The sequence below is a fragment of the Chlamydomonas reinhardtii genome, chromosome 16 (assembly GCF_000002595.2).
Source record: "Chlamydomonas reinhardtii strain CC-503 cw92 mt+ chromosome 16, whole genome shotgun sequence".
In the NCBI taxonomy this organism is placed as follows: domain Eukaryota; kingdom Viridiplantae; phylum Chlorophyta; class Chlorophyceae; order Chlamydomonadales; family Chlamydomonadaceae; genus Chlamydomonas; species Chlamydomonas reinhardtii.
In genome coordinates, this window is record NC_057019.1 from 2,340,649 (window position 1) to 2,356,860 (window position 16,212).

At 64.8% G+C, this 16,212-nt stretch overlaps 5 protein-coding genes across 6 annotated transcripts in view; 2 read left to right on the plus strand and 3 right to left on the minus strand.

The window, feature by feature from the left end:
- CHLRE_16g659600v5 (uncharacterized protein) overlaps positions 1-2,347 on the plus strand; it is a 9,517-nt gene extending 7,170 nt beyond the window's left edge. The window contains exons 15-17 of the mRNA XM_043070961.1: positions 251-702; positions 1,125-1,326; positions 1,482-2,347. Of these exons, the coding sequence (XP_042915603.1) occupies positions 251-702; positions 1,125-1,326; positions 1,482-2,174 (1,347 nt within the window). The 3' untranslated portion in view covers positions 2,175-2,347. The remainder of the gene's footprint in view (positions 1-250; positions 703-1,124; positions 1,327-1,481) is intronic.
- A 307-nt stretch (positions 2,348-2,654) lies between these two features.
- On the minus strand, positions 2,655-8,440 carry CHLRE_16g659650v5 (uncharacterized protein). The gene is made up of 8 exons (XM_043070962.1): positions 7,343-8,440; positions 6,855-6,957; positions 6,322-6,590; positions 5,893-5,953; positions 5,039-5,454; positions 4,197-4,809; positions 3,713-3,841; positions 2,655-3,366 (listed from the first exon to the last, which is right to left on the minus strand). The coding sequence occupies exons 1-8, from the start codon at positions 8,236-8,238 to the stop codon at positions 3,061-3,063; spliced, it is 2,793 nt and encodes a 930-aa protein (XP_042915604.1). The 5' UTR covers positions 8,239-8,440; the 3' UTR covers positions 2,655-3,060.
- A 144-nt stretch (positions 8,441-8,584) lies between these two features.
- CHLRE_16g659667v5 (uncharacterized protein) lies at positions 8,585-10,190 on the minus strand. Of its 2 annotated transcripts, none has more exons than XM_043070964.1 (2): positions 9,574-10,190; positions 8,585-9,348 (listed from the first exon to the last, which is right to left on the minus strand). In XM_043070964.1, the coding sequence occupies exons 1-2, from the start codon at positions 9,829-9,831 to the stop codon at positions 9,328-9,330; spliced, it is 279 nt and encodes a 92-aa protein (XP_042915606.1). In that variant the 5' UTR covers positions 9,832-10,190; the 3' UTR covers positions 8,585-9,327. The 2 variants fall into 2 exon arrangements, with proteins under 2 accessions (XP_042915606.1, XP_042915605.1); XM_043070963.1 differs by having other exon boundaries at positions 9,478-10,190.
- Positions 10,191-10,290: 100 nt separating this feature from the next.
- CHLRE_16g659700v5 (uncharacterized protein) lies at positions 10,291-12,260 on the plus strand. Its single transcript, XM_043070965.1, has 5 exons — positions 10,291-10,364; positions 10,869-10,944; positions 11,113-11,187; positions 11,371-11,446; positions 11,612-12,260. The coding sequence occupies exons 2-5, from the start codon at positions 10,878-10,880 to the stop codon at positions 11,700-11,702; spliced, it is 309 nt and encodes a 102-aa protein (XP_042915607.1). The 5' UTR covers positions 10,291-10,364; positions 10,869-10,877; the 3' UTR covers positions 11,703-12,260.
- A 34-nt stretch (positions 12,261-12,294) lies between these two features.
- On the minus strand, positions 12,295-16,080 carry CHLRE_16g659750v5 (uncharacterized protein). The gene is made up of 11 exons (XM_043070966.1): positions 15,666-16,080; positions 15,506-15,565; positions 15,167-15,259; positions 14,994-15,057; positions 14,471-14,585; positions 14,255-14,304; positions 13,942-14,037; positions 13,561-13,648; positions 13,136-13,310; positions 12,738-12,950; positions 12,295-12,580 (listed from the first exon to the last, which is right to left on the minus strand). Exons 1-11 carry the CDS (start codon positions 15,815-15,817, stop codon positions 12,532-12,534), a joined length of 1,155 nt encoding a protein of 384 aa, XP_042915608.1. The 5' UTR covers positions 15,818-16,080; the 3' UTR covers positions 12,295-12,531.
- Positions 16,081-16,212: the final 132 nt, after the last annotated feature.

Genomic DNA, 16,212 nt, shown 5'->3' on the forward strand with positions numbered 1-16,212 from the left:
GTTGTGTGGGCGCGTACGGCACGTGGCACACCCCGGCGTGTATGGCGCCCTGCTTCATGCCCTCCCGGCCACACCCTGGGGCAAGCCCCTCCTCCTGGCCGTGGCGCGTCCCTCACTCGATCCACACCACCTTCACCAACCCCAAAAGTTTAGATTGACTGAGTCTACTTTGGGCTGGTATTTACAACGCCCCCACCATGGCCGCCACCACCACCCCTTAATGCGTGCAACCCCCCGCCCACACACACAGATCCCGCTGTACCCGCTGCTAGCTGACGACGTGCTGGGGGCGGGCGGCGGCGGCGGCGGTGGCGGCCAGCACAACCCGGAGCAGCCCGACGAGGAGGAGCACGAGGAGGACGAGGAGGCGGCAGACGACCGCGAGTTCAGCCTGGCAGCAGCCTGCGAGGCGGCGGCGGCGGCAGCCGCCGACGCCGCTGCGGCCGCGGCAGCGGCCGCGGCCGGCGCAGCCGCCGCCGCCGCAGGCGGCGCCCGCTCCTTCCGCAGCCGGCGGCTTCCGGCCGCCTTTGGCGCCGCGGCGCGCAGCCAGGCGGGTCTGCTTGCGGGTGTGGTGGAGGCGCTGCTGTGTGAGCCCAAGATGGCGGACATGCAGCGCGCGGCGGCGTTCGTGAAGCGGCTGGCGGGGGCGGCGCTGCAGGCGGGGCCGGGCGAGGCCATGGCGCTGTGGGCGGCGGTGGCCAGGTGGGGTATGGGAGGCGGGAGAGGGCAGGGGTGGTGCGTGTGGGTGTGTGTGTGTGGGGGGGGGTAGCCATCCATGGGATGGTGTGTATCAAATATGAAGTGAAGGGGGGGGTTGCAGGGATGTTTGGAAAAGCGGTACAGGATGCACTGAAGACTGCAGACGAAGTCGTTACCAGGGGGGGGTTGTAGATACCAGCCCAAACTACACCAAACCAAATGCGATCGAGCGAGGAGGAGAGCGTGGCCGATGCTTGACAACGGAGTGGCGCAAGACAATAGTGGGGGGGGGGGAGAAGCCTCTCCTGCTTCTGACATCCAATGCTGGATACCGTATTTCCTCCCCTGTTTGGTTTGGTTAAGCTTGGGCTGGTACTTACAACACCGCCCCTTCCCCTCCGCCCAACCCTGGCCCCGCCTGCCAGGCTGCTGCGGCGCTACCCCAAGCTGGCCAACCTGTTGGAGTATGAGGGCGAGGCGCCCACCATTGGCGGCCGCCCCCACGACCCATGGGCCACCGACCCCTCGGAGGCGGGCGGTCTGGCCAGCTGCCTGTGGGAGGTGGCGCTGGCGGGCGGCGGCGGCGTGGGCGCGGCGGGCGTGCACTACCACCCACATCTGGCGCAGGTGGGCGGTCGGGTCGGGAGGGGATGACGGAGAGGAAGGGGAGTAGGTGTGGGTTTGCCAGGCGCTCCGGGGAGCGGGGAGCAGGCAGCAAGTAAGTTGTTTAGGATACCGCATCTATATACTCTGTCCTCTGCACCCGGCGTCGCCACCAACAGGCGGCGCACTCGCTCCTGGGCCTGCGGCCGGCGGCGGCGGCGGCGGCCATGGCGCAGGGCGGCGGCTCCGTCACGCTCACAGGGCCGCTGGGCACGCCCGCCACCATCCCCGAGCTGGCGGAAGCGTACGACGCATCGCGGGGCCTGTTGAGGCCCACGCCGCCGCTGCCGGCCGGCGCGGGGAAAAAGGCGGGCGGCGGCGCCGCGCCCAAGCGGTTGGTGGCGGGCGTAACGGCGGCGGCGGCCAGCCTGACGCCCGGTTTTATTTCGGGGCTGGAGGAGTTGGCGGCGGAGTACGGTGACGAGGGCGGTTGGCCGGATCTGGTTTTGGACACGGATTCGGATTCGGAAGAGCAGGACGGGCAGGCAGGCGGCGAGGGTGGCGAGGAGGACGGCGAGGGGCGGATAGGCGGCGGCGGCGACGCGGCGTCGGCTTCGGCGGCGCTGCGGCGGATGTGGTGTGAGAGCCGGAGGTTCCTGGCGAACCGGCGGCTGCGGCGGCAGAAGGCAATGGAGGTGGAGCGGCTCAAGCGCTTCCACATACACCTGCACAAGCTGGCGGCGGGGGAGCAGGCGCAGGGGCAGGCAGGGCCAGGGGCGAAGGCGCAGGGGCAGGCGAACGGGCGCGCAGCGGCGGCGCCTGCGGCGGCGGCGGTGGCAGGTGGCAAGCCGGGCGACAAGCGGAAGCGGTAGGCGGCGCCAGTGGGGCTGGGTGCAAGTCAGGCGACGGGAACGGTGGAATAGAGACAGCGGTGTCGGCAGGCGCGGGATGAGCATTGCACGGCGGCGGTGGGTTGGCGGCGGCTTGTGCTGCTGTAATGGGCACCATTGGGGTGCTCTGCGGGTCCGTGTAACACCCATGTCCAGTTACTGTTTGCTGTCTGCTTGGGGTATGGGCGTCAGCTGCACCCTACGGGACCTCGCCAACCTGCCTGAACCCTGTCCCATCAAACACCCATGTCCAGTCCAGGTTGTCAGTCAACCACAATGGCTTGGGACAAATGTGCGCGGCATGGGTTGGCAGCTCTGGCCCTCTGCACCTGCCACACTGCAGCTGTCAGGTCGCAGCGACCGGGTCAGGCCGTCAGTGGCGGGGCCCAGAAGGAGAGGACAGAACAGCAGTCATTGACGATGCGCTAAGAAACTAAATGCAAACGGCGCCAGAGACGGAGCAGTGTGATGTCTACAGATGGTGCCTCGCGCACTCAGGTCTCGGAGACAACCAGGATTCGCCTTGCTACATAGTGCTGTGCACTGATTTAGCGGTCACGTTGTCCAAAGCCCACGCCCCACGGTATAACCCTCATACGTCTCCTTGCTGCATTGTGCCGTCCCTTACCGCAAAGCACAAGAGCGTCACTCGTCGCGGTTGGCGTGTACAGCTCCAGCCTCACAGTGCCTCCTCAGCTACCTGCCTCCTACTCGTCCTTAAGCCCCGGCCCGAACACGCACGCCGAATTGCAACAATGCGCCTACCGTAACGTAAGGCGAGGTAAGTTTCACCATTGTGTAGTCAACCAAACACGCCCCCGCAACCGCCCAGTCGTCTACTCATGCCCGTGCCACCGCCACCTGCGCCTCAACCCCCACCACCTCCCGCCCCACCGCCTCCTCCTGCACTCCCCGCCCCACCGCCTCCCGCCCCACCTCCCCCACCACCGCCTCCACCTCCCCCCAGCCGCGCCGCCGCCACCGCCACCTTGCGCGCCTGCCGCATCCAGGCCAGCACGCTGTCGTGCGGCCGCCCCCACTCCGCCCGCCGCCGCGCCGCCGCCATCGCCGCACCCCACTCCACGGGGCAGCCCTCCGCCACCAGCCACCTCAGCACGCGCAGCTCGCAGCCCACGCGCAGCCCCTCGTCGTGTTCGTCGTCGTCGTCACCTTCCTGTGTGGGCGTGTGCCGTGCAATGTATTGATGTGTTTGAAGAGCGCAAGGAAGAGTCTTGAGGCAAGATTGCGTATGCGATGCAATGTGTGGGGTGTGTGTGATGTGTGATGTGTGTGTGTGTGTGTGTGTATGTGTATGTGTGTGTTGGTGTGAAGCAATGTGGTGCGCAGAGCGCACAGGGAATTGGAAAACGTGCGCGCAGTCGCAGCGGACTGCGGACGTCCATGTGCACCACACAAGCAACACAAACAACGCAGCAGCCTGCACCGGCGCGGCAGAGCATGAGCACAAACGTACGAAGCACGAACAAATAAACATGAGAGCTGGACACAACAGTCCGCACCTCGATTGCGCGGGCAAAGGTGACGCCGGGTGCGGCGGGCGGGCCCCAGGGGCACCTCAGCCTCAGCAGCGCCCGGAGTGTGGCGAAGTCACTGTTGCGGGCGGCCGCCAGCCAGGGCTCGCCATCGTCCTGCATGGGGGAATTACATTCATGATCAGTTAAGAAGTGAAGGCGTAGCCAGGGGGAGGGGGATGCGGTGTGTTTGGTTGGGTGGGGCGCGGAGGGTATGCAGAGGTGAAGGCGTGTGTCAAGGCTGCTGGTGGCCCTCAGGCGGCCGACGCTTAGGATTGCGGCTGAGCCGAGGCGGCGGCAAACTCCCAGAGCCCACGTAAATCACGATACTCTATGGTACCCCCGGCAGCAACCGACGCCCATGCCACTCACCGCAGCAACCCCCGCGCATACCACTCAACCATGGACCCTCTTTGCCCCCTTCTTCCCCCCCCCCCCCGCCTCCCCCCCCCCCCGCCCCCTGCCTGCTCACCCCCATGGGGCAGCCGCGCGCCACCAGCCAGTCCAGGTGCGCCTCACAGCCCGACCCCGCCGCCGCCAGGAACGCCCGCTCGTCCCAGCTGCAGCCCTGATCGTACAGCCACGTCAGCAGGTCCAGCCGCCGCCCGCCATCCAGCGCCGCAAGGTCGGCGGCGGCGCCGCCGCCGCCGCCAGGCGCGGCTCCGCCGGCGGCGGCCGCCGCGCCGCCGGGCCCGGCTGTGGACCAAACCACTGCGCCCACCTGCCCGCCCATGCGAGGCTCGCCCAGCCCTCCTGCTCCCCCAACCCCTCCAAACCCACCCATGCCCCCAGCCTCGTCTCCGAACCCCGCCCCCTCCCCGCCTCCCGCGTCCCAGCCTCCGCCGCCACCACCACCTCCCCCTCCCCCTCCTCCGTCGCCTCCAGCGCCGCCGGCCGCATGCAGCCCCGACAGCGAGGCGCCCACGCTGATCTCGGGTCCCTCTAGAGCGGCGGCGAACACGTCAGCGCTCCGCACACAGCACGCGCCGCACACGTCATCACGCGCCATCCAGCGCAGCACGTGCAGGTGGCCGCCGCGCGCCGCCGCCGCCGCCGCGCCCAGGTCGATGGGGAGCACGCCGTGCCTGAGCACGCGCACCCGGCATGAAGCGAATGTGATCCGACAGGATAATCATAGGAAAACCGGATTATCAAGAGGCATCCGATCTGCAGAGCGGTCCGCAGCGTAGCAAGGTCTTCGAGCCAAGTCACGGCCCCAGGTTCCCAGTCCCGGTTACCCGACCTCAAAACCCTGAAGGCTAAAGTCTCCTCTCCTCCAGCCACCCTCCCGCACGCCCTCCCGCATGCCCGCACCTGCTGCGCAGCTGCTGCAGCAGCTCCAGCCTGCCGTGCCGTACCGCCGGCAGTACGGCACGTGCCAACAGGTACGGCGCCCCGCCCGCCAGCAGCTCAAGAGCTGCCAGGTCACCGGCGGCGGCGAAGGCGCGAAGCGCCACCAGCGCCGCTGGATGCGGCATTTCCACGGGCACAGCTACTGCCGCCGTCCCGGTGCTACTGCCATTGCTGGTGCCACTGCCATTGCCGGTGCCGGTGCTGAAGCTTGCAGAAGAAGGAGTGGCGCCGGCGGCGGCGGAGGCGGCGGCGGAGTCGACGGCGGCGGCGGCGGCGCGGCGGGCGGCGGCGCCGAGTGCGCCCCTCGCCGCCAGCCAGGTCAGCCGCTGGCGAGCGTCCGGCGCCGCCGCCACGTCATCCCAGTTGATGGCGGTGGGCTGCGAGGGGGCGGCGGCGGCGCGGCGGCGAGCGGGCGCACTGGCTGCTAATACTCCTATTAGGACTCCTTCTACTCCTAGTCCTAGAAGGCATGTGTGTGTGTGTGTGTGTGTGTGTGTGTGTGTGTGTGTGTGTGTGTGTGTGTGTGGTCTTTGCGGATGCAAGGAGCCTGAGCCCAAGCCTAGATGGGAAGGACCCGCGCAAGGGCATGGAAGCCGCCCCCAACACAGAGCCCCCCCCCCGGCCTCTCGCGGCGCACCTGTTTCCTTATGGGATTGGTTCAGAGTTAACCCCCTGGCCCCTCGCCCTACCTCTGCCTCTGCCTGTGCCCTGCTAGTTTGGCCTGGTTTGGTTTCGTTTGGGCTGGTACTTTCATCCCTCCCTCCACGCCCTCCCTCCCGCTCCCCACCCCCACCCCCACCCCCCACCCCGCCTACCGGCAGCCCCTCCAGCCGCCCGTAGCCGCACTCCTCCTCCAGCCACACCACCTTGTCGCGCCTGGGGCGGACGACAGCAGCACAGCAGAGGACAGCAGGACAGCAGGACAAGGGTGAGGGGCGGGGCGGGGTCGGACGGCGCAAGGCCCGTGCTTCAGGCCTGTGGCCTGCTACGCGCACACGGCGATTCAACCGCCCACTGCCCCTTACTTCCGCAATTGGCATGACACTTGCGCACAGGGCATGCGTGCCCCTCCCCCGTTTGATCCCTGGGTGGCGCCTAGAACCCCCTGCCCTGCCCTGCGCTACCCCCGAGCATTCTGCCCCGACCCGCACCCGCACAACCTCCACAACCGCTGCGCCGCAGCAGCACGCGTTTCCCTCCCTCCCTGCCTCTCTCCCTCCTCTCTCCCTCCCTCCCGCCCCCACCAGTCGGGCGTGCGGCTGGTGGCGGCGGCCGCAAGCAGGCGGTAGCGGGTGGCCTGTGTGGGCCGCTGCACACCACCACCACCACCACCACCACCACCACCACCACCTCCTCCGCCTCCTCCTCCTCCTCCGCCTCCTCCTCCTCCTCCTCCTCCTCCTCCTCCTCCTCCTCCTCCTCCTCCGCCTCCGCCGCGGCCTGGGCGGCGCGCCAGGTAGTCGGTGTGCTGCCGCTGCAGGGCCGCCAGCCCCAGACCCGCAGCCACACCCACCTGGAGGCATGAGCGTGTGTGTGTGTGTGTGTGTGTGTGTGTGTGTGTGTGTGTGTGTTGGAAAACAGGTGCTCGGGGCATGCGTGTGTACGTGAATGTGCACGTGAATGTGCATCGGGAAAGGACTGCAAGGGTCAGCCGCTGTCAGGCTGTCACCCGAAGCAGATGCGGTACGGCAGAAAAATCACCCCGTCAGTCTCCCTCTTCCTACCCATGATCCCCGCCCCCCCTTCCCCGCTCCCCCCCCCATCGGCTGCGGCTCACCAGCAGCGACTGCTCGTCCACGTCACTGCGCTGCTGCTCTGCCAGCCAGGCCGCCAGCTCGCCGTGACCCGCCCGGGCGGCGGCGGCGGGGCACTCCTCGTTCCTGTGCCCATGCGACACGCAGCAGCACCAGAAGAAGCAGAAGAAGCATCACGAAGCAGCAGCATCCGGTGGAGTCGCCATTTGGGGTGCGAGTGCGGTGTCAAGCGTGCGACACATGAAGCATGGCCGGCGCATCGCGGGGCGCACAAGCCCCGGGGACGTGATGACCCAGCCCGCCCCGGTGCCACCGCCACCACTACACTCCGCTCTCACCCAACCTCATTCTCCCCCCACCCCCCGCACACACACACGCCAACGCCTCGCAGCACAACCACCACCACCACCACCAAACTTCTGCACGTGTTGCACCGCGTGTTCCATGAATGGCTACACCTCCCCCCACCACCCCCACCACGCACCCCACCCACACCACGCCGCCCCCTCACCAGGGGCAGCTGCAGTCCAGCAGCCACTCGCACGCCGCCTCGCTGCCGGCCGCCGCCGCCGCCGCCAGCAGCCCCTTGCCCAGCGGCCGGCTGGGGCCCCACATCCAGCCCAGCGCCTCCACCGCGCCCGCCGCCGCCGCCGCCGTCATGGCTCTGCTTCCAGGGCAGCCTGCGCAGCCGCGCGCCTTGAGCCATCGCAGCGTGGCCACTTGGTTGCGGCTGGCGGCGGCGGCGGCGACGGCGCCATCGAGCGTGAGCGCGGCGGCGGCCTCCGCGATCTCGAGGTTGGCCACTACGCCGGTGGCGGCGGTGAGGCAGAGCAGGCGCTGGCGCTGGGCCAGGGTGAGGGCGCGGGTGGCGCCGGCGGCCAGGGCGGCGGGGCCCCAGGAGGCGGCGAAGTAGGGCGGCGGCACGGGATGGCTGAGGCGGATGGTGGTGAAGGGGCAGCACCAACCGCCGGCTGCTACTGCTACTGCTGTTGGTTTGGAAGCTGCTGCTGCTGCTGTTGACGGGGCACTTGTTGTTTGGGCGGAGGAGGAAGTGGAGGGGCTGGCGCGGGAGGAGGCGGCGGCAGGGGGCGCGGGGGTGCGCAGCGCGGCGGCCAGGGCGTGGCAGACCAGGCGCAGGCTGCAGGGCACCTCGTTGGGCGGCAGCAGACCGGCGATGCGGGCCAGCAGCTCGCAAGGCAGCGAGTCCAGCCGCGAGGTCGCGGAATGGTCGGGGTGCTGCTGCTGTTGCTGCTCCTCTTCCTGCGGGGGTCGCCTGTGCTTCGCCGGCGCATCCGCGAGCGACTCCCCGGCGAGCGAGAGACTCGAAACCGATGCAGCGGCATCAGATACTACGCTGACCCAGGCCTCAGAAGCCGCGGCGCTGTGGCATGTCCCGACAGGGTCCATGCTCGCAGCAGGGACGCCAACGCCAATAGCGCTAACCACCCGCCTTGAATGCCAGCAAGAGCGGTTGCAAATACACAAAGCCGTTCGCGCTGATAGTTTGTGATTCTGGTACAGTTTTGACCCTAGTTGGCTACACTGACATATTCCAAGCGCTTATGTACTATATCTGGTGATCAAGGAGAAATGGCATGCCAAAGCGAATACCTGGCTGAAGGCACGCATCCCTGGACTAAGTCATTGACACGCCACCCGCCCGCTGCACTGGCTGCAGCCCCTGCCCTTGTGGAGCTGTGGCAGTGTGGCCCCCATCGCTTTCCCATCCCCCGATGCAGCTCAACACCACAATCAATGCCCATGTTTACATAATTGCGTGACCGCTCGGTGAGCGTACCGACGGAGGCGTGGACTGCTCAACCGTCTCAAGCTTGCTCCCTTGCTTCGTTTGCACGCTCCTTTGGTCTGACATGTCCCGGGATACCACCGCCAGATCATCGTCTCATTCTGATGACTACAAAATGCTTTGTGCGCCTCCTCATAAGTCTACATCTCTCGCCTGTAACCTGAGCAGCTACAAAGGACCTTCGCGCACCGTGGACGGTGCTTGGGCTCCCCAACGCGGGCCTCCCCCAGCATTGGCGCCACACAGCCCACACAGGGCAGTACGGTACATGGCCGAAGGCAGCTGCGTCGTGCGGCTGCCTGCGGCCCCTCACAGGTATACGCGATAACGCGAATGCCCACTGCAAACCGTATGGGCGGAATGACACGCTGGTGCCCATCCGTCCAAACGCCTGCAGGCCACAGCCACACACGGTGATACATGCCGTACAGCCCACAAGTGTGCATTAGCGGAAACAGACTAACTCACCAACAGCGCCACCGGCAAAGCCGGCGTGCCGGCGGGCATCACAACCGCGGCCTAGTGCACTACACCCCCAAGGACACCTCGGCGCCACCCACGCCACGGGCCTTGCTGGGGGCGAGGTGCGTCGTGTGATTCTGCTTCCACGGCCCACCTCGTGTGGCCACCCCGCCACATCTCGCGGCGCAACATCGGGTGGCTGCTTGCACCGCAACCACGCAGCCTGCTTAGGCGCCCACAAGAAACAACTGCAGGGAGGGGCACCGCAGCATGGAGGGCGAGAAGGGTACGGAACGTTGGCTGAGCAGCGCATTTTGGGTAGTGAGCGGGGTCGTACATTTTGCTTCCGGGGCATCACAGATGGCGCGCCCGCTAACCTTGGTTGCACGGGTCACCCGGCCAGAAGCCATCTACTCCTCAATGGAATGCAGAGGAACGCGGAGACGGAGAGCGAAACGGCTCAGTTCGCCCACCTGCGAGGCTACGACGGATACTGCTGCTCTTACTCCTCTTCCGTCAACCCAGATCGTGCCGCGTAGCAAAAGTCGTCCACCCCAAGCGCGCTGGCCGTAGCCCTCGAGCCAACCGGTGACCCGGCTGAGCACGGGGGGGGGGTGGGGTCCCGTCACAGGCTCTTGCCCTGCTACTGCCAGTTCTGACGCTGCCTGTGCAGCCCTCTGACCCCCGCCCTCTGTTGCCAGACAGTCTACTGGCACGCGTGCATGCCGCATAACCCTGACCTAGACTTCGCAGTGTTTCGTGTAAGCTGAAGGCGAGCGGCCACCTCCGGGGCTTCCTCCAGCTTCAGGACGAAGCAGTGTGCAACCGCTTGTGCCGGCCGGCCGCAAAGCAAACGCGACACCGTGAACTAAATGCCCTTTTTACTAAGTAGGTTGTGATTTAAATCAATTGCCCTTGCGGAGGTTGAAATGCTCAGCCAACAAGGGTTTACGAATTACGAGGTGAGCGAACCTGCTAACAAACGAGCGGCCCATACGCAGTTGCCAGGCATGTAACGCGGGTAGGCCTTGAGACAAAGAGGATTCCGCGACCACAAGCCTAAGAAGCCGCCAGTGTCACGCCGGGACTCACGATTTGGACTTTCTCCGGAACCCCGATGGGGCACCGTATTCCGCATAAAAGCCGCTGGCCAGCGCTCCGAAGCCCATAACAAAAGCTTTCTGTCATCTGCTTAACAACACACTCTCTGCCTTAGTCCCACCAGCATCGGCCTACCGTCCTCGTCTCCTGAGTTCGTCACACGGTAAGTGGGTCTCCCGATGTTGTGCAGCCTGCGTCAATTGGGTGATCAGGGTGCTAGCACTAGTTTGGCACACGGCTGGGCAAAGGAACGAGGCTTGCGCGAGGGCGTGAGGCGTCCTTGATTCTGCAACACAAAACCCTTTCTTGAGTTCCTGGCGTCCTCACCTCGAGCCACTTTGCGCTTGGGTTGTCGCGTAGAGACTAGTCGTAGCTGTGCAGCAAGGGGCCGGGCTTGCGGGAGGCTTGTGCGACCTGGGTCGGGGTGATTGCGCTTTCGTTTCCGGAAAGCTGGCCGACTTTTTGATCCTCCTACAACCGCGACGTCGCTTTAGGTGTCGGATGTCGACTTGTTTGCCTTTGCAGCCTCCTTTACGCGCTTCTCCTTGAGTGGTTGCGGTTTAGTCGTTCCGGATAGCATGCGTTACGTGTGCCGCGAGCTTCTCGACTCCAGACTCGTGGACTCACCCTGGCCCCGCCCTCGCACCCCACCCACATGCGCTCACAGACAGCAACAATGGCCTTCGTCCTGCGCGCCGCTGCTGGCCAGCCCAACTTCCGCCCCCGCGTGGAGGCCCGCCGTGGTGAGACGCTCTCCGCTCTCCGCCTGCCCTTGAGCCTCGGACCTCCGGCACAGCACCTAGACATGGCCCAACCGCACGCCTGCTTGCTCCCCCGCACCCACGAGCAATATGCCTCACGCTTTGATTGCTAACAGCTCATCCACCCCCGGCCTGCATCCACCTTCACAGCTGACACCCGCGCTCGCGCTGCCTCGTCGGCTACCGGCCCCACCTCCACTGGGCAATCCCCCGCCCCTGGCACCCGTAAGTCCAGCAATGTCACGTGCCTCTGGGCCTCGTACATGCCACCTACTGTCTTTTTCTTGTTTCTGTGTTTACCTCTGCCATGTGTCTTGTAACGCCACATACGGTATGTCGTGATTTGTGAACCTTGGCACTGACCTGACCTTTCGTCCTGTCCCCCCCCCTTTATTTTCCTTTCTGCAGCCTCCGCCAGCGGCTTCCCCATCTGGTGCGTGCCCCTCCTACTCGTCTCTGCTGCCATGCCCGTCTACGGCTACAAGTGAGTACCGGTATTAACTTGACGCGTGTCGCAGACGCATCAACCAACACCCTCCGCCAGCCGCCGTACCTGGAAACGTAAATCAGCTCAACCCAGATCGCTACTTCACTGCTTGTGGCACTTAACCCTGCCCCCCCTGCACTGTTTGTGGGTTTATGGCCACAGGAAGCAGCTGAAGCTCATTGACGAGGCTCGTGCCAGGCAGCGCGCCTCCAAGGTCGTGGCCGCTGCCACCGCCCCCGCCACCAAGAAGTAAATGCTCGCGCCATCAATGGAGGTTCAATGCGTGGAGGCCGATGGAAAGAAAGTGACCCGTCTTGACTACAAAGACCGCCTGCGCAGGCGCGGGCCTGACGCCGTGACTTCGCAACTGGCTGACGTTTCCTGTCTATATGATGATTGAGTGGTTGGTGGTTCTGGTGAACCGAAGTACTCCTTGCGTGCATGGGTGTGGCGGATCTGTCGCATAGATGGCTGTCCATACCGTGTAGACTGCTGTGTACGGGCGTATATTGCGTCCTCGTGCGCGCGTTTGGGCGTAATAAGATACTGTCACTGCGTTGCAGTGTGAAGGTGGGCAGGGTGATGCCGCCACGTGAAGGCAAACGCATAGCGCGACAGCGGTGCATACAACGAGCACGAGTACCCACAGATATGTACACTAGTGCGTTGTTGCCTTGAAGATGCCGTGGCTTGATGACATCACGAGCTAGTAGAGACCGGCAAAGAAACATGTGTTGTGACTGGATGTTGCTCAGGTCCTGGGCCGTCCGGTCCAAGGTGCATTCCTTGCCATGTAACACCAGTCAGAGCAATGCGTCACACCAACCAAAGGATGGGTGGGAGTGGGCACCGGGATAATGAGCAGGTGGCCGGGGTGTGTGGGCCAGTGTGGGCATGTGCATGGGTGTTGCAGCGGCCATGGGCCGAAGACAGCCGCTTTTCCCAAACCGCTACCCCAATACATGCAAACGCAGTCGCTAATGCCACTTCACGCACCAACAGCTAACTCAAAACCACATGAGTGTCCACTACCGAAACAAAAGCAAAGCAAAATTGATGCATCCCAGCTGCCGCTCCGACTCCTATGCGATGTCGTCTGGCGCAGAATCCTCCTCAGGCGTTGGCACCCATCTGCAGGGCCCACACAGGCACGGGAACAATTCTGGGGGCGGTGAAAGGGGAAAACGAAAGCCCCGCAACACACGGGTGCGCATCTCCGGGTCTTCGATCGCTGCCCAAGTGAAGTGCACCTTGGCGCTCTACTCGCACGCCACCCACTTGCTCTCACCTGTCCGGCACGGCAAAGGAGCAATCGGTCTCCACCCCCAGGTTGTAGTGCTCACCGCTGCCGCTGCCACTGCTGCTACTGCTGCCACTGCTGCTACTGCTGCCACTGCTGCTACTGCTACTGCTACTGCCGCTACTGCTATCACCTCTGCCAGGGCTGTAGGCCGAAGTCACCAGTCGCATGAAGCCGCGCTCGCCCCATGCCTCGCCCCAGCTGCGCAGCACGCAGGCAGGCAGGGTCGGGCAAGGCAAGGGCCAGTGGCAAGGGTAACAGCATTCAGCTGACCACGAACGAGCATAAAGCAGGTCGTTTAGAAAGGATACCGCTACACAGGACACAAAGGAGGCACCGGCGCTAGCTGGAGCAAGCATTGCGCCGGCACACGCCCCAAAACTCACTTGTTTCGCACCACCCAGAACTCCATGCCGCCCTCCTCGCCCTGGTCCTGGCCCTGGCCCTGGCCCTGCAGCTGCCCGCCCGGCCCCTGCTGCCCGTACGGCGCCACCCCCCACCCGACCACTGTGACGGTGTGGGAGACCTGCGGCCGCTCCCGGTACTCGGCATACACGCCGCCTGCGCGCCACGCCAGGTGGGCGGGGCTACCTCATGCACGGGGGGGGCTGCAGGTTGCTTGGACGCGTGTGGTTACAAAGTGCTGCGCACGATCTTTTCGGGCCTTCCTGCCTCTTGATTGGGTCACCCTATGGCCGATGTGCGGCGAGACCCACTCACGGTCTGGCGCAGGAGGCTTTTTAGGCTGGGGCAGTGGCAGCAATGCCAATCCATACGCGGCGTCGAAGGCACGCATCCCACCCCCACCCACCCTTGTACGCCTGCACGCCTTTGGAGGAGGCGATGCCGCAGCTGATGGGGCCGCGCGCGTAGATCTCCGCCTTCATCTGGAGCCGGCCCTGTGGGTGTTGGGTGGGATGGGTCAGTCAGAACATGAATATCGCCACTCCCAGCGTGCATGTGCACTTGCGCGTGCAGGCGTGCAGCTCCGACGGCTTTTTCGCCAATTACGGAACTACGGTACTGCGGCGGGCGCACGCTCTGCGCGTTAGCTCCGTCTGTGCCGTACGTACCCGCTTACGTAGACGTGTGTAAGTGTAGTGCAGACGTGTGTAGACACAGTGTGTAGACACAGTGGGTCTATAGCTGTGCAACCTGCCCGGTAACCCCCCCACCGGGCGCCGCCGCTCACCCTGACCCTGCCGTACTCGGAAACGGTCAGTCGGGGGAAGGCCGTCACCGGGCGGCAGTGCGGCCAGCAGGTGTAGCACTGCTGCAGCGGCGTGCACTGCAGGAGGGGGGGGGGTAGCCGCTCATGGAGGATGGAGTGATATAACCGCAATTGTCCAACGTCCAGAAGGAACAGCAGGAGGAAGCGATGGGCATGCAGATATCGTGCACATATGGGCTTGCTGTGTTCAGTACACCCCATCTGTGTCGTGCTAGCTGCGGCCGCCCGCAGTCAGCCCCAGCACCCCACAGCAGCCACACGTGCACAAACGCACCGCGCCGTGGTCCATTGCCACGTAGGGGCTACACGTCTCCGGCGGCACGCCTGTGTGCGTACGTGGAGCACCAACGTGTGTCAGGAGTGTCAGGTGTGTCTACTTCACTTCTTGTCGCGGTGGCAACCATGGCCCTTGCACTACCGCGCGCACCAGTCGGATACCTTGCACACCTCAATACTTGGGCACACGGCCACACGCGCCCGACACGCTCACCCGTTTCCGCCGCATACTTGTACGCGGCCACCTCGTCGCCGCCGTCGCGGCAGCTGCCGCCGCCGCTGCAGTCGATCAGGTGCTGAATGGACACGTGCGCAGCCGGCCACGCGCCCTGCGTCGGGGGAGGGGGCACGAGGAGCTGGGCAGCAACTCGGCATTCGCTGTCGAAATGGGGGTGGTCGCATCGTCGTAGTCGGCACGACGGGATGCAGCCACCCTAGCGAAGATCTTGACAGCGGAAGGGGCAAGCACTGGGGCGGCGGCGCCGCGGCGGCCGAAACGGCAACACCACGCATTAGGAGCATACATGTAAAGCTGCACGCACGTGCATGGATAGGGGGTGCACCAGGGTGCGTGTGCGGGTATGGTGTTGAGCCGGACGCATCCAGGACAGCACGAGCATGCCGGCCTTGCGGTCGCAGTCGCAGACGCATGATGACGCAGCTAGCATACATGCAATGGAGTCTGCAGCTCATCCTTGGCTTGTGGCCGCGCTGATGCGCTCTGCACACGCACTCACCCCGCGCTGGATGTTGGACCTGTCTGCCAGGACACTGGCGGCTCCATGCGCCCAACAGGAACCGCTGTTGCAGCATGATGAGGGGTGTTAGGAGATGCCCCAGCTCGTATGCAGCTAACTATCAAGGACATCTCTATCCACTGTTCCTGTGACGTGGGGGACTTGGAGCTTACCATCCGCCCGCTGGCGCGTGCATGTTGGTGACGGGGCTGAGGTAGTTGCGGGGGCCGCCGCTGCCCACGTAGCGCGGGTCAGATATGTTGCGCCTGATTGCAGGCAGCCAGACGGCCCAAGCAGTGCATGGTGGTTGAGTGCAACATTAAGCAGATGCTAGTTGGTTATACTGACTGGTGCATGCAAAATCGCAGGATGCAACTTGGGGGTTGCGCGTAGGCAGTTCGCCAGTGCCAGGACTCTCAGGGGTGGCAAGTGTGGCACCACCTGGCAGTTCCCCGGGTCTGTATCCCTACCAAGGAGGCCGCCGCTGCATCTGTGCGTCATGGAGCACCCACCAGTCCCAATCCCGCGGGAGGTCGTCTTCTGCAAGGAACTCGTGCGGGCGCTTGGTCCGGCTGCGCGAGGGAGCAGGCAGGCACCGAGTGCTCAACTGCTGGTCGCATTTGGACGCCGGAGTTTCAGTGCCTGCTCGCGGCTCCCTTCATACATACTTACACAAGCTCTGGGATATGTGGTCGTGGAACGCGGCATTTCGGAGGCAGCGACTGAGTAGTCTCGAGAACATTTACGTCTGAAAGTGCGCCGCGCCTGCCCGCAAGAGACACGAGCAGCACGCAAGTGATTAATGTTAGCGACAATACGCGCATTTCTTTCTGTTAGTGGCGACTCGGCCTCGCCGGCCTTTCGATTGCCGTGACCTCCCGGCACGAAACCGTGGCGCGACGTGAGTTGGGGCGGCCTGCTAGGAGCTTGCAGGTCATTCAGCCTCTCCCTGTGAGCAAATAGGCAGGTATGAATAATTGGGCCCACCAATCGCCAAAGCACCAAGAGCACCGCACCGGCCCACGGTTCCAGGCCAACCAGGGCCAACTTCCAGAAGCACGACGCAACACGCCGCTTGCAAGTCCTGCATGAAATGTGAGGTGTTATCTATAATGTGTACCTAAATTCAGGAGCAGCGCGGCCCTGTTTTGGCTGTAGGTGGTCTCGCTCCGATCCAGACTGGCGTGTAGCTACTCGCTAGCGGCGCTTAACTTGTATA